General features: G+C 40.3%; 1 protein-coding gene across 4 annotated transcripts in view; it reads left to right on the top strand.

Annotated features, from left to right (window-relative positions):
- Positions 1-25304, top strand: part of adamts6 (ADAM metallopeptidase with thrombospondin type 1 motif, 6) — a 281109-nt gene that overhangs the window by 115730 nt on the left and 140075 nt on the right. For 3 of the 4 annotated variants that reach the window (XM_055635078.1, XM_055635051.1, XM_055635060.1), the window contains exons 8-9: positions 19463-19506; positions 20905-21010. The exons of the other annotated variant lie outside the window; for it this stretch is intronic. In XM_055635078.1, coding sequence (XP_055491053.1) covers positions 19463-19506; positions 20905-21010 — 150 coding nt within the window. The remainder of the gene's footprint in view (positions 1-19462; positions 19507-20904; positions 21011-25304) is intronic. 4 annotated transcript variants of the gene reach the window in all.

Genomic DNA, 25304 nt, shown 5'->3' with positions numbered 1-25304 from the left:
TGAGTTACTTCAGCATTTTGTGTCTATCTTCGGTGTAAATCAACACCTTTTTACGCACTCCTGGTGATTAAACACAACTTGGGCTTACAATCAGAATGTAGAAAGGTTGAATGGTAGAACATTAAAAAAAACACATGCTACACCCCAGTATTTATATTTACAATAGTATTTCTCCAGGAAGCTATTAACATTGAAAAGCTTACTTACAACTATATGTGAACACCTCAAGTGGAAGGCGGACATGCTCTAAACAGTTTCATTGATTAACTATAATTTCTAACAGCTAGATTTTCCTTTTTCTCATTTGTGTTCATTGCTTTCAGATAGCTTTGGAGGTGTTTGTACCTTATGCATTGTGCCCAGTGTGTGCTTTCTCCAGAAAGGTTGGGGATTCACACTGAAGGATGCACTTATAAGAACTATTTTTGCTTGATTGCTTTCAATTTCATAACCATAAAGTGACAATAAATTGTCGCTGAACAACTGCTGGAGTAGGTTTGGCTACTGCTTATAATTAAAGTTATGAAATATTTCTGTAATTGTTGACCAATGTGTTGACAAGTTATTGTCATAATTCAGCACGGAAACTGGCCTTTCAGCACATCTCATCCATTCCGACCAAGATGCCCTACCTACGTTAGTTCCATTTGCCTGTGTTTGGTACATATCCCTCGAAATCTTTCATATCAATCTTCCTGTCTAAGTATCTTTTAAATGTTGTTATTGTATCTGCTTCAACTAGTTAATCTGGCAGCTCGTTCTATTTACCCAATACCTTTTGTGTGCAAAAATTTCCTATTCAATCATTGCATTCTCACCTTAACCATATAGAAACATAGAAAATATGTTCAGGAGGAGGCCATTCGGCCCTTCGAGCCAGCACCGCAATTCATTGTGATCATGGCTGATCATCCCCAATCAATAACCCGTGCCTGCCTTCTCCCCATACCCCTTGATTCCACCAGCCCCTAGAACTCTATCTAACTCTCTCTTAAATCCATCCAGTGATTTGGCCTCCAGTGCCCTCTGTGGCAGGGAATTCCACAAATTCACAACTCTCTGGGTGAAAAAGTTTTTCTCACCTCAGTCTTAAGTTTTTCTCACCTCTGTCCATTTGCCCAGCTAATCATGTTCACTGTCTGCAATCCAACCTATTTGAGTGTCATCTGCCTTGTGCATTCTCTTCCAAATACTTGATATGGATGACAAACAGCAATGTGCCCAGAACCAATTCCTGAGGCACATCACTAGATGCAAGCCTCTAGTCTGAGAAACAACCCTTCACCACCACCACCACCACCACCCTCTGCTTCCTGCCATGAAGCCCTGGTACATGCCAGTTATCCTGCTCGTAATCTGCAATTCTTATTATTTTTCTTTGAAGGAAGATAAACCACTAAGGGAAATTGTCAGTTTGATTTTATTTTGTAGTAAAATATCATTGAAATATTGTGATTACTTTTCAGCAATAGACTCAATGTTCAAGGAGGGATTTAGTAAATGCAGATACAAAACAAATCCTTTCAGACTTTGGCATTTTTGTTACATCTTTGCTATAGAAGCTTTTAACTAATACTCTTGACTGTATCAATTTCCAGTCTGAAGAATCAGTCAGAGAATCAAACATTGTTTAGAAAGATATTTTATATTCCAGGCATGAAGAAAATGTGAAAGGAATATGTTTATTTAACAATAGTTATGTATATTTTTGTGGGTTTTACCAGTTTGCAGTGATGGTCTGGCTTCAATGAAACTACTTCCATGGTTGTAAATAATACCTTTCAAAGCATAATTGGTTGATTCTTTTCACTTAGCTATGTGAGCAAGATTAAGTTGTATGCAACACAATTATCTCTAGCAACCTCTGAGCAATGACATAGGAGATTTACTGATAAATTCAGTACTCAGTGCATTCATTATAAGGTGGGCGATGGTGAAGATCTGAAAAAACATCAGCAATAGGAATGAAAATTGAATAATGGATGCATAACTCTGTTTCTGACCAGCCCTCAATCTACTACTTAGCACATGGTTTGGAAACTCCAGTTCTAGTGGAATGTTGCTTGTGTAGATGTTGAACAGCGTTGGCAAACATAATGAGCCTCATTGCATGCTGTTGTGGAGGGATAAGGGTGAAATAACTTTATTTCCCAAATGAATATTTGCTGCCAATTGCTCAGCACCATCAGTTTCAGTTATGTTGTTTTAATGCTAGCAATGGCAATTGGAAGCTTCAGCGTAAGCTATTGCAGACATGTCATAGGCATAGCAGGTCTACAGAGGCCGCTTTGGACTTGGATTTCTTCTGAGATTTGCTGCAAGATTCAAAATTCTGTTGCAGCAAATCCTTTTAGGACATAATCCTGTTTGGCCCTGGAAAAAGTCTCAGTGAGGCAATTGATTCTCACTGTGGGTGCCTTCTATAAACTTACAGCATGTACATAGGAATGACATAAGGTATCGCTCTCGAGATGTCAGTAGAGTAGTCATATAATGATCTCTCATCTAATATTGGGGTAGATCCTAGTTTCATCATTGTGGTTGAGGAATGGATATTAGTCAAGCCACTAGGAATAACTTGTTTTTTCCAATATAATGAACAATATATTTTGGATGTAATGTATAAAATAAGCCAATAACCAATCTGAAAGATGGCACCATGGAGAGAGCAGTATTCCCTATTTCCTGCCTGGAACTTTTCTTCTCTTTTCTTGTGGACTTGAGCTAAGAATGTTATGACTCAGAGGCAAATCTCGAGTCATTAAACATACAGCGCAAATCTCATCCATGCCAATTATGCCTATGTGCGCTCATCCTATTTGCCTACATTAGGCTTGAATTGCTCTGCTCTTTTCCTATCCAAGTACAGGACCTGGCTAATAAATTCCTTTTCAATTCAAATCTTTATCTCATCTGCACTCTTTCTAATTGTTTGTGCATCTACTACCTTCTTCGACAGCTTGTTCAATATCAACGTCTATCCATGCCCATGCTCTAGACTCTCCTATTTTGAGAATTACACAGCCTATATATGCCCCTTGTAATCTTATAACCATCTGTAAGGTCACCCCACAGACTCCTACAATTTATTGAATATAAACAGTGTTGCCTTCCCTATTTCAGCAATGTAACATGGAACAGTACAGCACAGAAATATGTCCTTCAGCCTACAATTTCCACCCCGAACCTCATGCCAAGTTTAAGTAATTTTCTCTGCCTGCATGTGACCCATATCCCTCCATTCCCTGCATTGGAGGAGGAGCCATCTTGGGGAGCGGCTGCTAACCAGCAGCCGTCCGTTTACTTCGCTTTTTAAAAAAAAGTTTTTAGTAAGTCCTGTGTTTCGTCCGTTGGAGAAATGGACTTTTTAATGTGGGGGGTAGGGGAGAATTATACTTCTAGGTCCCTACCTGGTCGGTGAGGCAGCTTTTTCTCCGGGCTGCCCGTCGACCCGTCCTTGTGGCCTACCAGCGGGCTTGGAGCGCCGTTTCCTGGCGGGGACCGCCCAGCACCTCGGCCTCGGTGGCGGCGCAGCACTGGGGCGCTGTCGCGGAGCGGAGCAGGCGATGCCTTGCCTGGGTCGCCGCACTGGATCGACGTGCTGGAGCTCCGATAAGCTGTGTCCGCCGTGTTCGACACCTCCGGGCTGCGGGTCTGCGGAGCGGAGCGGGCGGCGCCGATTTCAACATTGGGAGCCTGGGAGCTCCAGGCCGGCGCGGCCTTGTCGGCTTCGGAAGCCGCGGTCTCCAGCTAGGAAGCGGCCGTTCCAGGTGGCCCAGCCGAGAGGGACTCTCCCGACGCAAGATCACCCGGTGAGAACGGCCAGGAACATCGGGCCTCCGTAGAGGCAATTGCGGTGGCCTCAATAGGCCTGACTTTGGGTGAACTTGGGGTTGGGGACTGGACATTGTGCCTTCCCCCACAGTGGTATCCATTGTGGGGGGATGATTTTTTTGGTCTGTAAGTAATCCTGTTAGTCTTTGTCCAAGATGGCGGTCGGAAGGGAGAGTGGACGCTGGCGCGCATTAGCTGCCGCTGCTCTCTTTTCACATTGTGTTTTTGATTTTTTTGTTTTTGGACTGAATTCTGTTTTTAATTTGTGTTTCTGTGATGTCTTTATTATTTATTTTATTCTGATCATATGTTTTTTATTCCTGTTAATCTCTGTAAGGTGTCCTTGAGATTTCTGAAAGGCGCCCAAAAATAAAATTTATTATTATTATTTATTACCTCCACGTGCTTACCTAAAAGCCTATTAAATGCCACTATTGTCTCTGCCTCCTCCACCAACCCTGACAGCCTGTTCTAGGCACCCATTACTCTCTGAGTAAAATAAACTTGCTCCACACATCCACTTTAAACTTTACCTCTCTCACTTCAAAGCTATGCCCTCTAGCATTTGACATTACCCCTGCTGGGAAAAGAAGTTTCTGATTGCCTAACTCTCACGATTTTACATACATCTATCAGGTCTCCCCTCAAATTATGATGTTCCAGAGAAAGGAATCCAAATTTGTTCAACCACTCCTCATAGGTAATACTATCTTATACAGGCAGTATTCTAGTAAAAAAAAAAAGACAAAATGCTGGAGTAACGGGTCAGGCAGCATCTCTGCAGAACATGGATAAGTGATGTTTTGGGTTTTTCTTTCTTTAGACTTTTTAATTCTGGTAAACCTCTTCTGCATCCTCACCAAAGCCTCCATATCCATCCTGTAATGGGGCAACCAGAACTCCACACAATACTCCAAATGCGGCCTAATCAAAGTCCTATAAAACTGCAACATGACTTCCTGACTAGTACTCAAAGCTCTGACCCATGAAGGCAAGCATACCATGTGCCTTCTTTACCACTCAAGGAAATGGTCTTGGACCCCAAGACTATAACTCTGTACATCGTGCTGTAAATAGATTTATCATTAACAGTATTCTCTCTCCAAAGTGCAGCACTTCAAAATTGCATGGATTAAACTTTATTCAATTCAATTCAATTCAATTCAACTTTAATGTCATTGCACAAATACGAGTATGGGTACAACAAAATGCAGTTTAGCGTCAGTCCATGGTATAGTGCAATATAGAAATAAAAATACAGAATAATCAAACAATAATCGAACAATATGGACGGAGAGACTGGAGAAGTCTATCGGCGGGACTCCGAGTTCAGCAATGTGATGGTATTATTGTAGAAGCTGTTCCTCATCCTACTGGTACGAGACCTGAGGCTCCTGTACCGCCTCCTTGATGGGAGGAGGGCAAACAGTCCATGGTTGGGGTGTGAGGGGTCTTTAATGATCTTCCCGGCCCGTCTCAGACACCGTTTTCGGTGGAGGGCATCCATGGCAGGGAGCGGGGCACCGATGATGTACTGCGCGGTTTTCACCACCCGTTGTAGTGCCTTCCTGTCCGCTACGGTGCAATTGCTGTACCATACCGTGAAGCCTCTTTCTGCCATTTCTTCCGCCCATTTCAGTAGCTGATCTATATCCCTCTGTCTACCTTGGCAGCCTACTTCACTGTCCACCAATTTTGTTGTTGTCTGCATACTAATTTAACCGGGTGGCAGGGTGGCGCAGTGGTAGTGTTGCTGCCTTACAGTGCCAGAGACCCGGTTTCAAACCTGACTGCAAGTGCTGTCTGTACGGAGTTTGTACGTTCTCCCCGTGACCTGCATGGGTTTTCTTTGGGATCTCCGGTTTCCTCCCACACTCCAAAGAAGTACAGGTTTGTAGATTAATTGGCTTGGTATAATTGTAAATTGTCCCTAGTGTGTGTAGGATAGTGTAAGTGTCGCAGTCGGCATGGATTTGGTGGGTCGAAGGGCCTGTTTCCGCGCTGTATCTCTAAACTAAATTACCTATCTCCATTTTCATCAATTTTGTATATATATATATATTCTTCCCTTGATCCTCATTTATTCAGGCCAATCTTTGAGTTTATGTGTATAGGAAGGAACTGCAGATGCTGGTCCTTCTCTCCAGAGATGCTGCCTGTCCTGCTGAGTTACTCCAGCTTTTTGGGTCTTTTCTTTGCTTTTACACTACTTGTCCATAAATTATGGTGCACAACATAATTGGATTAATCCATGTTGAATATCACAAATTTTTATGCACTTTCTGGTAAGATTTTGCTCAGTAGGCTACTATGAGTACATTTATAATGGGAATGTTCAGATTAAGTTGATGAATTGTAATCACATTATTCTGCTTTTGAAAGTACTAGAGCTGCATAGAACTTGCATGTGCTCCACTATTTCCATCTGTCATGCTTTACTATCACTAATATTAGACGTAGCCCTGACCATATCCTCAAGATTAATCTCCAAGATAGGTGGTGCTGTTGCCTGTTTGCTATCTCACATATGTTAATCTCCCCCACCCCCCCCCCCCCCCCCCCCCCCCCCACCAAATGATTGCCACCTCTCTGCCCCAACAAACCTCAAGCATTGCAGCTGCTATGTTCCCCTCTGTGCCAGGAGTCTCCTCCCCCACACTTTGACATCTAACCTGACCTTAAGCTTTATGCGCCCGCCCCCTGTGGAGTTAAATGCTGCATTCTGGCCTTCAGTTCTTAAAGCAATTTCAACACTTTTAAATTTAAAAGTGCTGAAATCCTTTCAAGTTGTTTCTCACCGACGTGCAGAAACACAATTTGCCAGTTTTTTCAGCCACAAAGAGGTTGGCTTATACCAGCAGGAGAGAGGGCAATGGTGAGTGGGTTGGGGGTGGGAAGAATTGATTCAAAAGATGAGGAAATCTGTTTTATTAAGAGTTTTCGCCCTAGTCACCTTTGAATGAACTTTTTTAAGAAGACTTTTCAATACCGCCACACTTGCCATTAAATTGTTATTGCAGGGAGAGAGAGAGATGGAGAGACCTGACTTCCAACTACTAACCTGCATTAAACCTCAGAAGTCCTGATGAGAAGTGGGCCAAAATAGAGAGGTGGGGGTGATATGCGGCTTGAGAGAGGAGAGAGAAAGCATTAATCTGGGGAATGCATAAATTAATGCTCAATTGCATTTTGTGGAAAGGGGAACAGAAGAAAATTTGTTCAATTGAGAAGAAAGTAAATCGGCACAGGACTTCGGTTGTTGATAGAGAAAAAGCTCCATCTGGTAGAAAGCTGTGTTAGTCTGGGGAGGAAACTGGTGGTAGAGTGTTATAGGAGTCCCATGAGGAAGTTAACCCTGGGATCCTTGATGCAGTTCAGGAGGAGGCGGGAGTGGAGTGGGAGGTGAAACCAGGAGAGCAATGTTGTTGAATTGAAGTTGGAATAGACAGTTGAGGACACACTGTATAACTCGGGTTATAATTGGCAATTGTGTTCTCTGGGCATCCACAGTAGCTGCACAATGTTGTACCGCAGCACTGAAATGTTTTATTTTGAACAGTAGTGCAAGTTGTTAATTCTGAGAAGGAAGTTGGTAAATACATGTAGATGCATCATCTCCATGAATTAATTAATATCTCACCATCTTTACTGTCAGAAATTCTTATAGTATGTATTAAATAGAAACAGAAAATGTTTGTTTTCTTTCAAATGTGCAGAATTAAGATTATCCCTAAAAGTATGTACAGAGTAAACTATTGGTTGAACTACTCTGATCAATTGTTTAATAGTTACCTGCCTCACCTTGGGTAGCCATGATAAATGCTGCAATGCCATCAGAACTTTATCAAGTACTAGATAAAAGTTTAAATAATGACGCTAACAGAGTGAACCGTCATTATTGCTAAAGTCCTTTGACCGTGAACTGTAAGCAAACCCTTTGCAAAGTGATCATTGTATGAATAAAATTATTGTAATCTTTTTCTGTGCCCTATTTTGAAATAATAACAGAATATGTTAAAAAATAACCTTACATGCACATTTTCAAAAGATATTGAACTAAATTTAATGCTCTTAACTTAAATTATTTCTCCAACTTTTAAATTGAATGATGTTATTCTTGACACCTTATTTAGCATGGAAATATTTCAGGCCCTGAAATAACAATATAAAATGCTAGAAACATCTAGCTAATCAGGCAGTACCTATGGAAAGAGAAACAGACGAATGGTTCTACTTCAAGACACTTCATCGTCAACATAAAATGTTAACACTATCTCTCTTTCTGCAAATGGTGCTCAATTTGTCGAATCCAGCATTTAGTTTTTATTTTGAGTTTTGAGTATTCTTCATTTATTTTTGATTTTCCTCGGGTTGCTGATTATCATGCAAATTAAGGAAGATCTCCACCTAATTAGGGAGCATTTCAAAACACTCTGAACTGATGCCAGGATGACTACTTGAATTGAGTCCTTGGTCTTTAAAAGTTTTGAACATACAGAGCAATTGCACTTCTGAATACAGACCAGAAAATACTAACTAAAATACTAGCACGTAGATTAAGTACAGTGATGAATAAATTAATACACCCTGACCAAACAGGCTTTATTCAGAAACGGTATTCATATTATAATCTAAGAAGATTATTTAATATTATATATACCAAGAGAATTATTAATGAAGATTTAGCAATAATCTCACTTGACGCTGAAAAAGCATTTGATCAGGTCGAATGGCCTTATTTATTTTCGGTGATGGAAAAGATGCAGCTAGGGGAGAAATTTTGCACATGGATAAAACTGCTATACACAAATCCTACGGCTAGAATACTTACCAACCAAAGACTGTCATCTAAATTCAGTCTATCTAGAGGGTGTAGACAAGGATGCCCGTTATCTCCATTACTATTTGCACTTGCAATTGAGCCACTTGCAGAAAGAATTAGGGGGCATCCGGAAATATATGGGTATAACAGTAAAGACACAGTGAATAAAATTTCTCTATACGCAGATGACGTATTAATTTACATCACAAAACCAGAAATTAGTATCCCAAACCTATTAAAACTAATAAACCAATTCGGTGCACTTTCAGGATACAGAATAAATTGGAATAAAAGTGAAATTATGCCAATAAGGGAACATAATAAACAGATAATACAACAATTCCCATTTAAAGTAGTAAATGAAAAATTTAAATATCTAGGTATCTATGTAACTAAGATATATACATCATTATTTAAAGCAAATTTCCCCCCATTATTGAATAAATTACATAAGAATATCCAATACTGGAAAACATTACCTATTTCAATGGTTGGTAAAATTAATGCCATAAAAATGATTTTTTTACCGCAAATATTATACCTTTTTCAGACGATTCCGATATACCTGGCAAAAAACTTCTTTAAAAAATTGGACTCTATTGTTAATGATTTTATCTGGGATTATAAGAATCATAGGATAAGCAAAAGACACTTGTGTAAATCAAAAAATAATGGAGGCTTGGTTTTACCTAACTTTTTGTTTTATTTCTGGGCAGTTAATATTAAAAATATGAACTTCTGGTTGGGAGAAATAGACCAGCAACCAGACTGGTTAAAAATGGAAAAGGAAGATTGTATGCCTTATGATATTGGTTCGATATTATTTGCTACGTCTAAATTAAACAAGAAAATTTACAGGGAAAACCCTATAATATTTAGTGCTATAAAAATTTGGAAACAATTAAAAAAGACATTAAAATTAGATAACTTATCTCTTTTTCTTCCAATTGTGAATAATTCATTGTTTAAGCCTTCATGTTTAGACGGGGGTTTTACACAATGGAAGAATTATGGAATTAAAAATATGGGACACCTTTACAAGGAAGGCTCTTTTTTGACATTTCAGGAGTTGCAACAGATTTATGGACTTCGAGGAAATGATTATTTCAGATATCTTCAACTTAGAGATTATGTTAAATCGAATTCTAAAAATTTTCGAAATAGAAACCCAGAGATTCTTGATGAATGTTGGAATAAGCATCCTAATACAGAAAAATTAATATCTTATATATATAATATCTTATTAGACAGTGATATTCCTTTGACGGACTTATACAGACAAGCATGGGAAAAGAATTAAATCAGGTAATAACGAAAGACACTTGGGAAGAAAGTCTACAACACATACATCAGTGTTCACTAAACGCGAGACATTCTCTAATACAATTTAAAGTAATACATAGGTTACATTACGCCAAAACAAAATTACATAAAATATTTCAACATATCTCACCTATATGTGATAAATGTCAACATTTAGAAGCTACGTTATCGCACATGTTTACAAACTGTACAAAAATTAAAAATTTTTGGGTAAATATTTTTAGTATAATATCCAAAGTAACCAACACACAACTGGAACCAAACTCAAAATTAATAATACTCGGAATATTAGAATTAAATCAAACACTTAGAATAACACAAAGAAACTTTATCGATTACAGTTTAATAACAGGAAAAAAATTAATCCTAAAATTTTGGAAAGGCCCTACGGCCCCCACAATCAAAATGTGGATTATAGAAATGACGGAGACCTTAAACATGGAAAGAATCAGATTTTCCCTGTTGGATAAACAGGAATTATTCGTTGGAACATGGTCTCCTTTTATTGATTACTTAAAGGGTCAGAATAGTTCAGCACAGGAACCTGACTAGCACCCGGACTAAAGATTGGATGAAATGCTATACTTCGAAATGTACGAACATATCTCGAATGATGTTTTTAAACTCTAACAAATGTTTCCATTCTTCTTCAATTACCTCTTTCACTCCTCTTCCTTTTTTTTTTATTTTAGTTTTCTTTTTCCTTCTTCCCTCTCTCTATTTCATCTATCCCTTTAGCTCTATCTAGTTATAAAAAAAAAAACGAAGAAAAATGCAAAAAGTATTGGAGACAATGTAATAATAACTGACAATATTATCAATTTAAAAATGATGTAACAGTAATGATGTAATAGATTATGTACCTATCTCCAATAATAAAAAAATTAAATTAAAAAAAAAAAAAAAAAAAAAAAGTTTTGAACTTAGTATATCAGTGCACAGTTTGCTATTTCTCTGTGTTCTTCTGTAGAAAAAGATTCAAGGAATGAAAAGTGTTCCCATCTTCTCATCTGCCCAGATAACCCTAACCCATTCTCCAAATCCCCTGCTGTGTCTCCCAATTCCTTTCCTGGTCTTTCACCCCTCTATATTCCAGGTGTAATATTTTTCACTTTCCTTACTGTAACCTGCCCCTTCCATACACGATCCCACCCACTAGTTCAACATTTCACTCCCCATCTTCCTTCCGGGTCGGGCTTGAAGAAGGGGGTGGGTCCAAAACGTCACCTATTCCTTCTCTACAGAGATGCTGTCTGACCCACTGAATTACTCCAAATGTTTGTATCTATCTTATGTTACTAGTTAGCTTCCTTATTCAGGTTGATGGGAATAAAGATGTGAAAATGATGATGAACACATTGTTCAGTGTTCGCCTCTACATTAATTTAGCATGGGGTTTTAAATAAATATTTATTGTACAAATAAAATGACTATCTACTGCCTTTGCTTAATTTTTGATCCCCCAGTATTTTAGTTTCAGGAGTGCCTATTAAGTGTCTGCCAGATATCACCACATTTTACATTCATTTAAATACAGTAAACCCTCTTTATAATGGATTTCAGTATTAGTGGACTGACCTTCACCGCCAGGCTGGACTGCCGACTCCAACCTAGGCCCACACCGCCTCCCAGCTGCTTCCAGGCTGAACCTACTGCCGCCACTGCTGGCCCACATAGCTTCATCGGCGTCTTCTAGGCCGCCCGCGCCTGAGACCACCACCGCCCCTTCCCCCGACTCCAGCCGCCCTGCGGGCTGTGACTAATGACCCCTCCACGACCACCAGCAGGCTGGGGCAACAAACTCGCCTGGATTCCATGCTCCATTCCAGACTGAGAGTCTGAAGAAAGGTCCCAACCTGAAATGTCACCTATTCTGGTTCTCCAAAGATGCTGCTTGACCCGCTAAGATTCTCCTGCATTTTGTCCCTTTAACCAGTATCTGCACGTCTTTGCTTCTACTACAGCAGTTATACAATGATAATCCCTAACTGAGTTCTAGCGGACATTCTGCAATAACGGACACTCCACCCCACCCCCATGGTCTATAATGAGCGTTTACTATAATTCAAAGATTGGTAGGAAATTCATTTTAGTGTGGATAATCAATAGCACTATCAAAAAATAGCTGGACACCATAATCGCCAACATTGGGTAGATTAGTGTCATTGTTCCCGTTCTCATCAGTTCCCTGATGTTTCTCTTTAAGAACTCGTAATTAATGTGAATTTTAAAATATAATTTTATCTCAGACAGTTAAACACGTATAGCATAGTTACATTTTAGTTTGACATGAGGCAGAAGAATATTTCTATTAAATTCAGTGTTATGCTGAAATCCAATTAAGTATCTTTCAAAAAAGTGAACGCTGGAAACAATCAGTGGGTCAGGCAGTATTTGTGGAGGCAACAGGTGGGAGTGAATGTTTTGGGTCGAGAACATGCATCCAGGCTGAGTAAGAAGAGAACATACTGCCAATATAGAGCTCATAGAGATTATTTTATTAATTACATCTCAAAGTAAGTTTAATCTGGTGAGCCTTTTATAAAGATTATCAACACTCACAATCTTCTTTCCTAGCCTGATCAGTTCAAGGATGGCATGTTGGCCTTCATAACAGGAGGAGTTGAGTATAGGAGCAAAGTGGTCCTTCTGCAGTTGTATAGGGCCCTAGTGAGACCACACCTGGAGCATTGTGTGCAGTTTTGGTCCCTTAATTTGAGGAAGGACATTATTGCTATAGAGGGAGTGCAGCGTAGGTTTACAAGGTTAATTCCCGGGAGGGCGGGACTGTCATATGCTGAGAGAATGGAGCGGCTGGGCTTGTATACTCTGGGGTTTAGAAGGATTAGAGGGGATCTTATTGAAACATATAAGATTGTTAAGGGTTTGGACACGCTAGAGGCTGGAAACATGTTCCAAATGTTGGGGGAGTCCAGAACCAGGGGCCAGTGTTTAAGAATAAGGGGTAAGCCATTTAGAACGGAGATGAGGAAACACTTTTTCACACAGAGTTGTGAGTCTGTGGAATTCTCTGCCTCAAGTATTTTGTGGATACTTTCAAGAGCGAGCTAGATAGGGCTTTTAAACATATTGGAGTCAGGGGATATGGGGAGAAGGTAGGAATGGGATACTGTTTGGGGATGATCAGCCATGATCACTTTGAATGGTGGTGCTGGCTTGAAGGGCTGACTGGCCTACTCCTGCACCTATTGTCTATTGTCTAAGATACAGTTAAGTTCTTGAGTCAGAGTGCCAATCACAACCAGCCTGTATCTCAGGCTGATTAATTATCACCGTCTGGAATTCTGTTATACCATTCCACCACCATTATACAAAACTGGTTATCTCGAGTCTGTTGTAGGAATGTAATCAGCCTCTTTTTTTGATGCTTTCCTGTTTGTTCCCCAATTCACTGCATTTTCTATTATGCTCTAGTGTTCGGCACGGATTAGAAGGGCCGAGATGGCCTGTTTCCGTGCTGTAATTGTTATATGGTTATATGATGGAAAAGACTGGCACTGAACTTGGTGTCTTGCTTTGATTTGAGAGTTGGTACTTAGATGCATGATTTAATTTAAATCTTCAAATTGCATGTCTCATTTGGACAACCAGATATAGTAACTAACATGAAAAGGCTTACAGTTAATTATTCTGATTGTTGAATGATCTTCTATTGTCTGCTGTCGTTACTTAAGCAATCCCAAGAGACAGAGTTTTCAAAAGGAATATGTAAAATGTCAGAAAATACACCTATTCAATTAAGACATTGATTCTATCTCCCGTCTTTTTGCAAATTGCAGTATAGAGAACACACAAATTTGGATTATCTAGAGTTTTAGGTGTCTTTAGCGTGCACTATTTTTTCTCAAAATTTCAAGAATCCATAGAAACATAGAAAATAGGTGCAGGAGGAGGCCATTCAGCCCTTCAAGCCTGATCATCCACACGCAGTAACCCGTGCCTGCCTTCTCCCCATGCCCCTTGATTCTCGTAGCCGCAACAGCTCTAACTCTCTTTTAAATGCATTCAGTGAATTGGCCTCTACTGCCTTCTGTGGCAGAGAATTCCACAAATTCACAACTCTCTGGGTGAAAAAGATTTTCTCATCTACATTATACTACATCAGTCATGCATCTGCCCACTCACTCAGCCTGTCCAAGTCACCCTACAACCTCCTAGCATGGTCTTTGCAGTTCACACTGCCACCCAGCTGTCATCTGCAAATTTGCTAGTGTTACTTTTAATCCCATCATCTAAATCATTCATGTAAATAGTTGTGGCCCCAGCACTGAGCCTTGCGGCACTCCACTTGCCGCTACCTACCATTCTGACAGGGACCCGTTTATTCCTACTCTTTGATTTCTGTCTGCCAACCAATTCTCTATCCATGTCAATACCCTACCCCCAATACCATGTGCTCAAATTTTGCCCACTAATCTCCTGTGTGGGACCTCATCAAAGGCTTTCTGTAATCCAGATACACTACATCCACTGGGTCTCCTTCATCAATTTTACTTGTCACATCCTCAAAAAATTCCAGAAGATCAGTCAAACAGGATATCCCCTTCATAAATCCATGCTGACTTGGACCAATCCTTTTACTGCTATCCAAATGTGGCGTTATTACTTATTTAATAATTGACCCCACCACCGATGTCAGGCTAACTGGTCTATAATTCCCGTTTACTCTCTAGCTCCTTTCTTGAATAGTAGGATAACATTAGCTACCCTCCAATCCAGAGGAACTGATCCTGAATCCATAGAACATTGAAAAGTGATCACCAATGCGTCCACGATTTCTAGAGCCACCTCCTTGAGTATCCTTAGATGCAGACCATCAGGCCCTGGGGATTTATCAGCCTTCAGTCCCATCAGTCTAACCAATACTATTTCTCACCTGATGCAAATTTCTTTCAGTATCTCTGTATCCCTAGTTCTTCTGTCCTTTAGCACATCTGGAAGATTGTTTGTGTCTTCCTTAGTGAAGACAGAACCAACGTACCTGTTCAATTCTTCTGCCATTTCCTTGTTCCCCATAATAATTTCACCTGTTTCTGCCTTCAAGGGACCCACATTGGTCTTTACTAATCATTTTCTCATAACATACCTCAAGAAGCTTTTACATGGAAAATATTCATTTGATTCATAAACAAGTGAAAATAGATAGTCACTGTCTCACTTGGATATATTTTTATATTCTGCAAAACAATTTACATTTTCTATTCCATGTTTTGAATTACTTTATAGAAATGGGCCCTGACATTTATGACAGAGTCTTTTATAAAACAGTCTGAAGAAGAGCCTCAACTTGAACGTCACCTATTCTTGTTGTCCAGAGATGTTGCCTTACCTGCAGAGTTATCCCAGCACTTTGTGTGCTTTTGATTTTATAAAACTTCAAGCTCTCTTATTGATTACTTGTACCTATAGATATTTTGACATTGGCCTTGGGAAAGATGCTTGTTCTTTCCACAGAAGGATCAACTATCATCAATAGCTTAAACCTATTCTGGCAGACAAATTGATTCTATGTCAAGGGTCCACACTAAAATATCATTGAGATTCCATCTTGCTCAAGAATACTTGCCCATCTTTGGGAAATCAGGGGGTACATCCATTCAGCCAGCACCAAGTAGGTCTTTACCAAAAGATTCTGTACAACAAAACCATTGTATTTTTCTTGTGGGACTTGCATTCTTTTTAACTGAAGCTTACCTGATTGAGTGAAAGAGTACGTGCCATTGTAATTACATCCCATGAAGAAAATCTTCAATAAGAATTGTTATTTTTCTTCTATTGCTATTTCATTCCAAAAAGTACTCTAGCTTTCAAAATAATGATAGTCATTGAGTGATTTTATCAAGCTTTAGAAAGATGTTAAAAGGCATATTGCATGAAATGCACAAGGCATATGATGAGGAGGTATATGTGCAATTGTGAAAAAAACACACTTTGATGGAAATACTTAGCTATTTCAGTTTCATTATTTTCTGGTCTTCTATTTTCTGTCTCAAATTCTGATAAATTTGCAAATGCCGTGCTGATGCATCCAGATATATATTTTGAATTTGTATTTTTTTTTAATATTACAGAATAGCCCCATTTGATAATTTTATAGAGTAATTATTTACACATAAAGTGCTGTAGTGATGAATTTCTATTCTGGAAAAAATGTTCTTTGATTGCTCTTAATTGAACTGTATTTTAAGCAACATCCTATCCAATGCTTAACAATATTAACTATAGGAAAACTCAATGACAATTTTCTATAGAGAAAAACTCCATGACAATATCAAGCAGATTCAATGAAAATTCTTCATTTATTTAAGCAAGAAAACAGACTTTATTAAGTCAGTTAATATATTTCTCACCTTTCCCTCCATCCTTACCTATTGTCTGAAATATTCCAGTACCTCTGCATAGTTATTTAACAACAGTTGAACATGGCAGCAACCATCCACAAGCTGGGCAGGGTCAATGGAGAGAACAGACATTTTAACATTTCAGTTGTATTTCTCAGAACAGTTGAAAGATCCTCATCTGTAAAATTAATTTATTTGTTCCCCACAGAAAATGTTTCCCGACTTCCTGCACATGTGCGTGTGTACTGAAGTGTGAAACTATTACCTCTCTTAAGCCTTGTCAGTTTATCAACTTGTCCTGTTGAAATTACTCGCACATGATTGCCTTAAGTTAAGAAAAAAAATAGCAGTCACTGGAAATCTGAACTATAAATGGATGGAACTGGAAACAGTTAGCAAGTCAGGCAGTATTTGTGGACAGAGACACAACATTAATATTTCAATCACTGATGAAGCTAATTCCAGAATCTCTTTTGATGGAAATACTCAGCTATTTCAGTTTAATTATTTTCTGGTCTCCTTTCTTCTAAAGATCTTTTCTGTCTCAAATTCAGATAAATTTGCAAATGCTGTGCTGATGGATCCAGATATATATTTTGAATGGTATCTTTCCAATTTAATTCACTTTCCTGTTTGCAAGTATGCAAACAACGGCTTACCTAAAGGAATCTGGCTCCTTTGTACAATTGCCATCTGTCCAGTATATGCTCTCATATCCTTGCGATCTAAAATGCACCCCTGTATACAATTCTTGAAGCTAGTCAGGTATAAGACACAGGGAGTGATCCTTTATTGTTCTGCTCTTTTATTTAATTCTTCACCTTTCAAACCTGATCTATCTTATGTCACAGAATTTCACATGAGTGATCATCTCTGCCCTCCCCCCCCCCTCCCCCCCCCCCCCCCCCCCCCCCCCCCCCCCCCCCCCCCCCCCCCCCCGCCATAGTCAGGAAGTTCATCCTGTCCTAAATTTCCGCCAGTAAAACCAAGCAGGAAACATACTGTCTAGAATTCATGCTTGGAATTGCAGGAGGCCATTTGCTCCTCTGGCAATGTAGTCATTTGGTGCCGTTGCCCTTGAATGTTATGACTGCCTCCATCTAGTTTCCTTTGGTTTTAGTTTATTGTCACGTGTACCAAGGTTTGTTGAAATGCTTTTATTGCATGCTAACCAGTCAGTGGAAAGACAATACATGATTAAACCAGTCAACGGAAATTTCAGCCACCTCCAACCACTAGCCACATTTTTCCGTCTCCACCACTTTCCGCCTTCCGCAGAGACCGTTCCCTCCGCAACTCCCTGGTTAACTTATCCTTTCCCACCCAAACCACCGCCTCCCCAGGGACCTTCCCCTGAAACCACAGATGATGCAACACGTGTCACTACACCTCCTCCCTCGACTGTCCAGGGACCCCGACAGTCCTTTCAGGTTCGGCAGAGGTTCACTTGCACTTCCTCCAATCTCATCTATTGTAGCCATTGTTCAAGATGTGGACTCTTATACATCAGCAAGACCAAACGCAGACTGGGCAATCGTTTCACAGAACACCTTTGCTCAGCCCGCGTGAACCAACCTGAGCTCCCGGTTGCTGGACACTTTAATTCTCCTTCCCATTCCTACACAGACCTTTCTGTCCAAGGTCCCCTCCATTGTCAGAGTGAGGCTAAATGCAAATTGGAGGAACAGCATCTCATATTCCGCTTGGGCAGATTAGAGCCCAGTGGTATGAATATTGATTTCTCTCACTTCGGGTAGCCCTGGCATTTCGTCTCTCTCTATCCCTCCCCCACCCAAGTCGCATTAGCTTCTCATTTTCACCCGACAAACAGCTTACCATCGTTACTTTTTTGCATTTCTATCATTCATAGTTCTTTATCTCTCCACATCACAGTCTATATCTTTTGTTTCCCTTAACCCTAACCAGTCTGAAGAGGAGTCTCGACCCGAAACATTGCCCACTCCTTCTCTCCAGAGATGCTGCCTGTCCCGCTGAGTTACTCCAGCTTTTTGTGTCTATCAACGGAAAGACAATATGCGATTAGGTAACTAACTATTTGTTTAAGAAGGAACTGCAGATGCTGGAAATGCGAAGGTAGACAGTCTGAAGAAGGGTTTCGGCCCGAAATGTTGCATATTTCCTTTGCTCCATGGATGCTGCTGCACCCGCTAAGTTTCTCCAGCACTTTTATCTACCTAGGCAACTAACTATCACTCCTTCCCTCACGTAGGCACATGATCCCGTGCCATGGTACTGGTGATTTCCCTGACGCACCTGAAAGATTAATCTTTCTTCGTGATCTTGCAAGTTACACTGTATACTGACTGATATGACATTTTTGAGCAGGATCTTAATAAGCCTAAGAGTAGCCACGAAATGCACCACATGCTCCAATTCTCACTGTATTAATCTTTTCAAATTACAAATAGTCTTAAATAATGCTTTGTGATTATCGTGAGTGTACAGATTATGTTACCACTCCTAGGAACGGACTGATAACATTAGGTGTTACTTTTATGGGATACATAAAGAGAGCAATAAAGTCAACAACCAAACATCAAGACACTCTGTATGTTAAAGGGATGACATATGTTACATTTACAGCACTATACACAAGGAATTATATTTTCGATTTGCAGAGATTTTACTGACATAGAATGAATAAAACCAGATTAGGGAAGTATTCTATCATTTTGATAAATGTGATATTCTTTTACTCAGCCGTTTAAACTACTTTTAGGAAATATGAATTAATTTGACCATCTTGGAAGCTCATCATCCATCTTATTATTTAAGAAAACCAGATCCAACCATTTACTCTGGCAGTGTCTCCGGACATGCTGCATCTCTTCACCTCTTTTCACAGAGGGTTGTAACTAAAAAGATCACGTTTAGCTTTTTTTAAACTGGCAGATATCCCGTTGGCCTGAAGCCAGATCCTGTAAGCGTGCTGTTGACATCATTTACACTGCAGTGCTGAAAACACCAATGCTAGCTGGCAACATATAATTTCACCGATCATCATCTGCTAATGTTAACTATGCTACATTAATGGAATAACTATACAAAACAAAATAATATTTTATATGCTACTGAATTCTTCACAATTTCTTCCCTGTAGGTATGACATCTGCACGTATAAAAATAAACCTTGTGGAACCCTGGGTAAGATTTTACTGCTGAAACTAATGAATGTTTGGAAATTGTTTCCCATTGGTCTTATTGATCTATTGAATTTCTTTTAATTTTGATGCCAGTTTTTTTGTTAAACTGCAAAGATAAAACAATTTATTTAGGAGTATTTTATGTGATCTTTTAGGTTTGCAAAGCACTTAAAGTAGATGAGGTATCGTTTTCCTTCGTTACAATAGATTTCTGTAACAGAAAGTACAACCTGTTATGTTTTTTTCAAGTTGGTGCATTGTGCTAATATAAACACAATAACCTTGTACCATACACTCTTTTCAAATATATGTGTTCATGGTAATAACTGTTGTATCCTCCCATCCTTGACATATCATGTTCAAAAGACTATCATAATTGAGTGACATCTTAATGATACCTATCATCGAGCAAGCTGACACATTATGTGATGCAAACATGTAAACTGAAGCACACCAACTTAGTTGGGTGGGGTGGGGGGGAATCACATTATAGGCACAAACTACTTGATTTCCATTGATATCATTGAAAATAATTTTTACTCGCCAGGCGAGAATATCATTAAATTACTACTTGTTGCAATATCGGTTCTTGACTACTGCAGTTTGTTACAGCGCAAACTAATTGCATGTCATTTGAAAATAATTACAACACATAAGACGTTATTTTTACCAATGGTATAAATTATCCACATATAATCAAAAACTGTTGACTATTTCTTTCTACTTCTGTACTTGGTCAACATTTTTAAATATTCCTGCTTCCAAGATACTTAAATGCCATATTGCAAGTTATATGTGGTTTAAAATATATGAATCTCTTTTGGTCAGGACTTAGATATTTTCATGTCTCTAATTCATTAGTTAAAAAATGAGCCAGAAATTCTCCTGAACTGCAATTCTGAATTACATATGAGCCATTTTCCTCTATGTATAAAACAGAAATTCAGATGTGTTAAGATAACACTTACCTATTCAACAGTTTGTTGCAATATAAACAAATTACTAATCCAAAAAAAAACTTGCTATACAAAAACTACATTTAACTTTTTGCTAGGTAAGAATAGAAAAATAATAGAAATGTTGATTTTAGTTCCCTCTTCAGGCTCAAATTTCAGGTGGTCCCATGTTACCAGAAGTAAATTTATAAATCTAACCCCTAGTCTAGACATTTTCCAGCGCTGGCTGCAGCTCAGAAAAAATTAATGTCTGGCCTGTAAAGTGCAATTCCCTCCAGTAAATTTGCAAATGACTATAAACTTAACCTTGTGCCAATTATTCCTTCTGTGTATGTAGGTTATATAGATGTGCATAAAAAAAAAGAACCTAAACCACTATAACAAGAGTATTTAAGACTGAAACACCTTGGCTTGACCCTTTGTGTCTCCCTCTGTTTATTTAGGCTTGGCCTCAGTGGCTGGAATGTGTGAGCCTGAGCGGAGCTGCAGCATCAATGAAGATATTGGCTTAGGTTCAGCATTCACAATTGCACATGAGATTGGTCACAAGTGAGTGAATTAAAAGTAATCCCTATTCCCAATTTTAAAATGAATTCTTTGTATAACTCTGCCAAGTTCACAGAAATGCAGCTTTTAGTAACTTGAAGTGATATTAGTTTATGAATCCTAACTACAAATGTCAAAGAAATGATATTTCCCCCTTTTGTGCCTCTTTTCTGCAGTACAGTAGCTGCAAATATTGCGAGCTGTCTGAAATGTTTTTATAATGTTAATGCTTCATTTAGTTTTGCCACAACCCACTCATTACTTTCCTCATCCCTTTTCCATTTGGCTTTGCCCGCAAAGTGCACTATTAATGTTGACTGTTGCAATCGCCGCACCTGATCAGTAAGAATTGCACTGGCATGAATCATTGAAATAAAATTGATTCATGTGGAACAGTAATAAGTCTTCACCATTTACTTTCCCACCACTGATGATTAAATTTGCAGAACATATTCCGTTAACCAAAAGGACCCGTTCTGTACTGTGCTATGTTTTGATTCCATCAAACTTGAAATTCCTTAGTTAGAGGAACAGCAACAGGAATGCAAGTCTTACTCTGCTGCAACACTACCTTGTTACATTGCCAACTTCATCATCCAAATGATTTCACGTGTGTACACAAAATAAAAAAGGCGGCTAGCTCTGCACCTTTTATTGGAACCATTATTAAATTTGGATGACAAATGAAATTGATGGATGACAAATAATATTGAAGGTTTGATCAGGGAAGAAAGAATGTACAAGGCAGATATAGGCAACTGGGATCAAGGGACTTTCTTGAGAAATATAGAGTGATAATAAATTCAAAATAGGGCTTTGAAATATCCTTGGGAAGTAAGTTTAAGGAGAATTCCAAGACCTGCTCTTAGTGTATCTGCGACAGGGAAAACAAAATAACAGTGGAAAGATTGAGACTCATTTAGGATCTAAGGAGTAATCCATGTGTGAAGACAGGGGATGTAGGTGAGGTCCTAAGTGAATACTTCTCATCTGCATTCACCAAACAGAAGGATGTAGAAGAATTCAGAGAGGCGTTCATGGATAATGTGCTGCAGGTCAACAAAAACAAGGAGGTGTTAGATGTCATGGGAGTCATAAGGGATGATAAATCTCCAGGCTCGGATATCGTAGGTTGCTATGGGGAAAAGAGGGAGGTGACAGCTGTGGCCCTGACTGAAAATTCTGTATTTATATTAACCGTAGGAGCCAGTAGACTGTTCCTTTATTTTAGAAGAGCAGCAAAGATAAGTCGGGCAACTACAGGCAGTGAGCCTGACGTAACTTGTAGGGAAGATAGACAAAAAACGCTGGAGTAACTCATCTCTGGAGAGAAGGAATGGGTGACGTTTTGGGTCGAGACCCTTCTTCTGACTTGTAGGGAAATTGTTGGAGAAAATCTTAAGGATAAAACAAATGTACACTTGGAAAGGCAGGTCAGATGAGAAATAGTCAACATGGCTATGTGGGGAGGAGGGGAAATCCTGCCTCAGTTGTAGTCATACAGCATGGAAACACCCTTCCACCCAATTTGCCCACGTCAGTCAACATGCACCATCTACACTAGTCCCATCTGCCTCTGTTTGCCCTTATCCTTCTAAACCTACTGTATTCTGTCCAATTACCTGTCTAAATGTTTTTTAAACATTGTGATACTAACTGTCTCAAATACCTCCTCTGGCAGCTCGTTCCATATATCTTCCACGTTTTGTGTACAAAATAATGTTGTGCCTCTGGTTCTGATTAAATCTTTCCTCTTGAATCTTAAACCTATGTCTAGGGTTGCCAACCGCCCCGTATTAGCCACAAAGTCCATCGCCCGGGCCAAAACTCCTCAGCTAGCCCTCCGGCTGGACTTTGTGTGCAGTCTAGTACCCGGGCCAACATCATTCACCCAGCCACGGCCGAGTCGGTCTACAAATTCCTGTCGGGAATGTGGCCCTTATTTTGACCTTTTGTTCCTTATTTGGGAGTGAGAAAGTTGGCAATCCTACCTATGTCCTCTGATTCTCGATTCCCCTACCCTGGGTAAAAGACTATGGACTTAGCCAATCTAAACCTATTATCTTATCCACCCCTCTCAGGTCACCCCTCATCCTCCTGCACTCCAAGGAATAAAGTCCTAGACTGCTCAACCTTTAGAGTTCAAGCCCTTGAGTCCTGGCAACATCCTCTAAATCTCTGCGCCGTGTCCAGGTTAACAACATCTTTCCTATATCAAGGTGACTAAAATTGAACACAATACTCTAAATGTGGCCACACCAATGTCTTGTACAACTGTAACTTAAGTTCCCAACATCTATACTCTACAACATCTACAAATCCCTCAATGGGCTTGCACCCACCTACATTAAAAGTCTTCTCACCCACTACACCACCTCCAGGTCCCTCAGATCGGCCGATTTGGGGCTGCTGAATATCCCGCGGTCTAGGCATAAGCTCAGGGGCGACCGCATCTTTGCGGTTGCAGCTCCTAGTCTGTGGAACAGTATCCCTCTTCCCTTCAGAACTGCCCCCTCCATCTACTCCTTTAAGTCTAGACTAAAAACTTATCCGTTCTCCCAAGCCTTTCCTGACGTCCTCTGAGCGAGGGCTGTTTGTATATATGTATGTAGCTTGCTTGTGTATACTATTCTTCAATTCAATTCAATTCAATTCAATTCAATCCAAACAAAATGCCGTTTCTGCAGCCATACATTACAAACAAATAGACCCCAGACACAACATAATTTACATTTTACATAAACATCCATCACATTGCTGTGATGGAAGGCCAAAAAAAAATCTTATCTCTCCACTGCACTCCCCCCCCCCCCCCCCCCCCCCCCCCCCACCCCCACCCCATGTCAGAGTCAAAGTCAAAGCCCCCGGGCTGGCGATGGCGATTGTCCCGCGGCCATTAAAACCACGCCGGGTGATGCAAGGTCGCACATCGGGTCTTGGTGTTAGAGCCCCCGGCGTGCGCTCGCAGAGTCCCGCGGCCATTCCAAGCCGCGCGGGGCGGTGATGTCAGGCCCCGCTCCAGGAGCTCTTCAACCCCGCAACTCGGGCGGGAGAAGTCGCCGTTGCAGGAGCCCTGAAAAGCGGTCTCCCTCCAGGGACCCGCGGGCTCCCGGTGCCGCCGTCCGCCAGACCCGCAGTTGCAGCCTCCGAATCTCCGGAGGTCGGGCCGCAGCAGCAGCAGTGCTCCACCACCGCTCCACCCGCTCCGGACTCGGCCAGCTCCGCGACGAGGTGAGTCGGCACCAGAGTCCCCGGTCTTCTCCTGTTGGAGGCCGCTCCACATTGCAGCTCCAACCGTGCAGGGAGAGATTTAAAAGTTACCCCCCCACCCCACACACACACACCCCAACAAAAAATAACAAAAACTACATAAAAACATAGACAAAAATAATAAAAACGCGGACGGGCTGCAGAGGCCGCTGCTGACGCGAGTCGCGCCGCCTACCGGATCTTATAACAAATGTAAAGCACTTTGGTCAACGAGAGTTGTTTTTTAAATGTGCTATATAAATAAATGTGACTTGACTTGACTTGAGTATACTCAATGCTCTGACTGATGAACGCCAATGTGCCGAAAGCCATTTTGGACGACCCTATCTACCTGTGACACCGCTGTCAAGGAACTATATAGCTGCACTCTAAGATCCCTCTGCTCCACAACACTCCCCAAAGCCCTACCATTCACTGTGTAGGTTCAGTCCCGGTTAGAGTTCCCAAATTGTAGAACCTCTGTATGAGTGTTGCAGAGGTAACATTCTATATTCAACTACATCAAAGTCAAAAGTAGCCTTTATTGTCATTCAGAGCTTACGGTCTGAATGAAATTTTGTTGCCTTGCAGTCCTACATATAGTAAAAATGACAAAAACACACAATAAACACAAATTAACATCCACCACAGTGAGTTCACCAGACACCTCCTCGCTGTGATGGAAGGCAAAAGTCTTAAGTCTTTGTCTCATCCCTTCTTATTCTCCCTCTGCGCCGAGGCGATCCAGGTGATACATTGACCATTCCTCTGTCCACCAGCCCAACTGATCAAAGTCTTGCTGAAATGTTTGACAATCATGTTCACTAACTACAATACCAGTCACTTTGGTGTCATCTGCAAACTTATTAATCATGCTCGTACATCTCATCTAAATCATTGATCTTTCTAGATGACAAACAGCAATGTGCCCAGCATCCAACCCTGAGGCACACGACTAGTCGCAGGCCTCCAGTCTGAAAAACAATCTTCCACCATCACCCTCTGCTTCCTTCCATGAAATTCTCTGCCTCAGAAGGCAGTGGAGGCC

This window comes from Leucoraja erinacea, chromosome 1 (genome assembly GCF_028641065.1).
Source record: "Leucoraja erinacea ecotype New England chromosome 1, Leri_hhj_1, whole genome shotgun sequence".
Lineage (NCBI taxonomy): Eukaryota > Metazoa > Chordata > Chondrichthyes > Rajiformes > Rajidae > Leucoraja > Leucoraja erinaceus.
The sequence above is the reverse complement of the archived record's forward strand: the minus strand, read 5'-3'. Positions and strand labels throughout refer to the sequence as shown.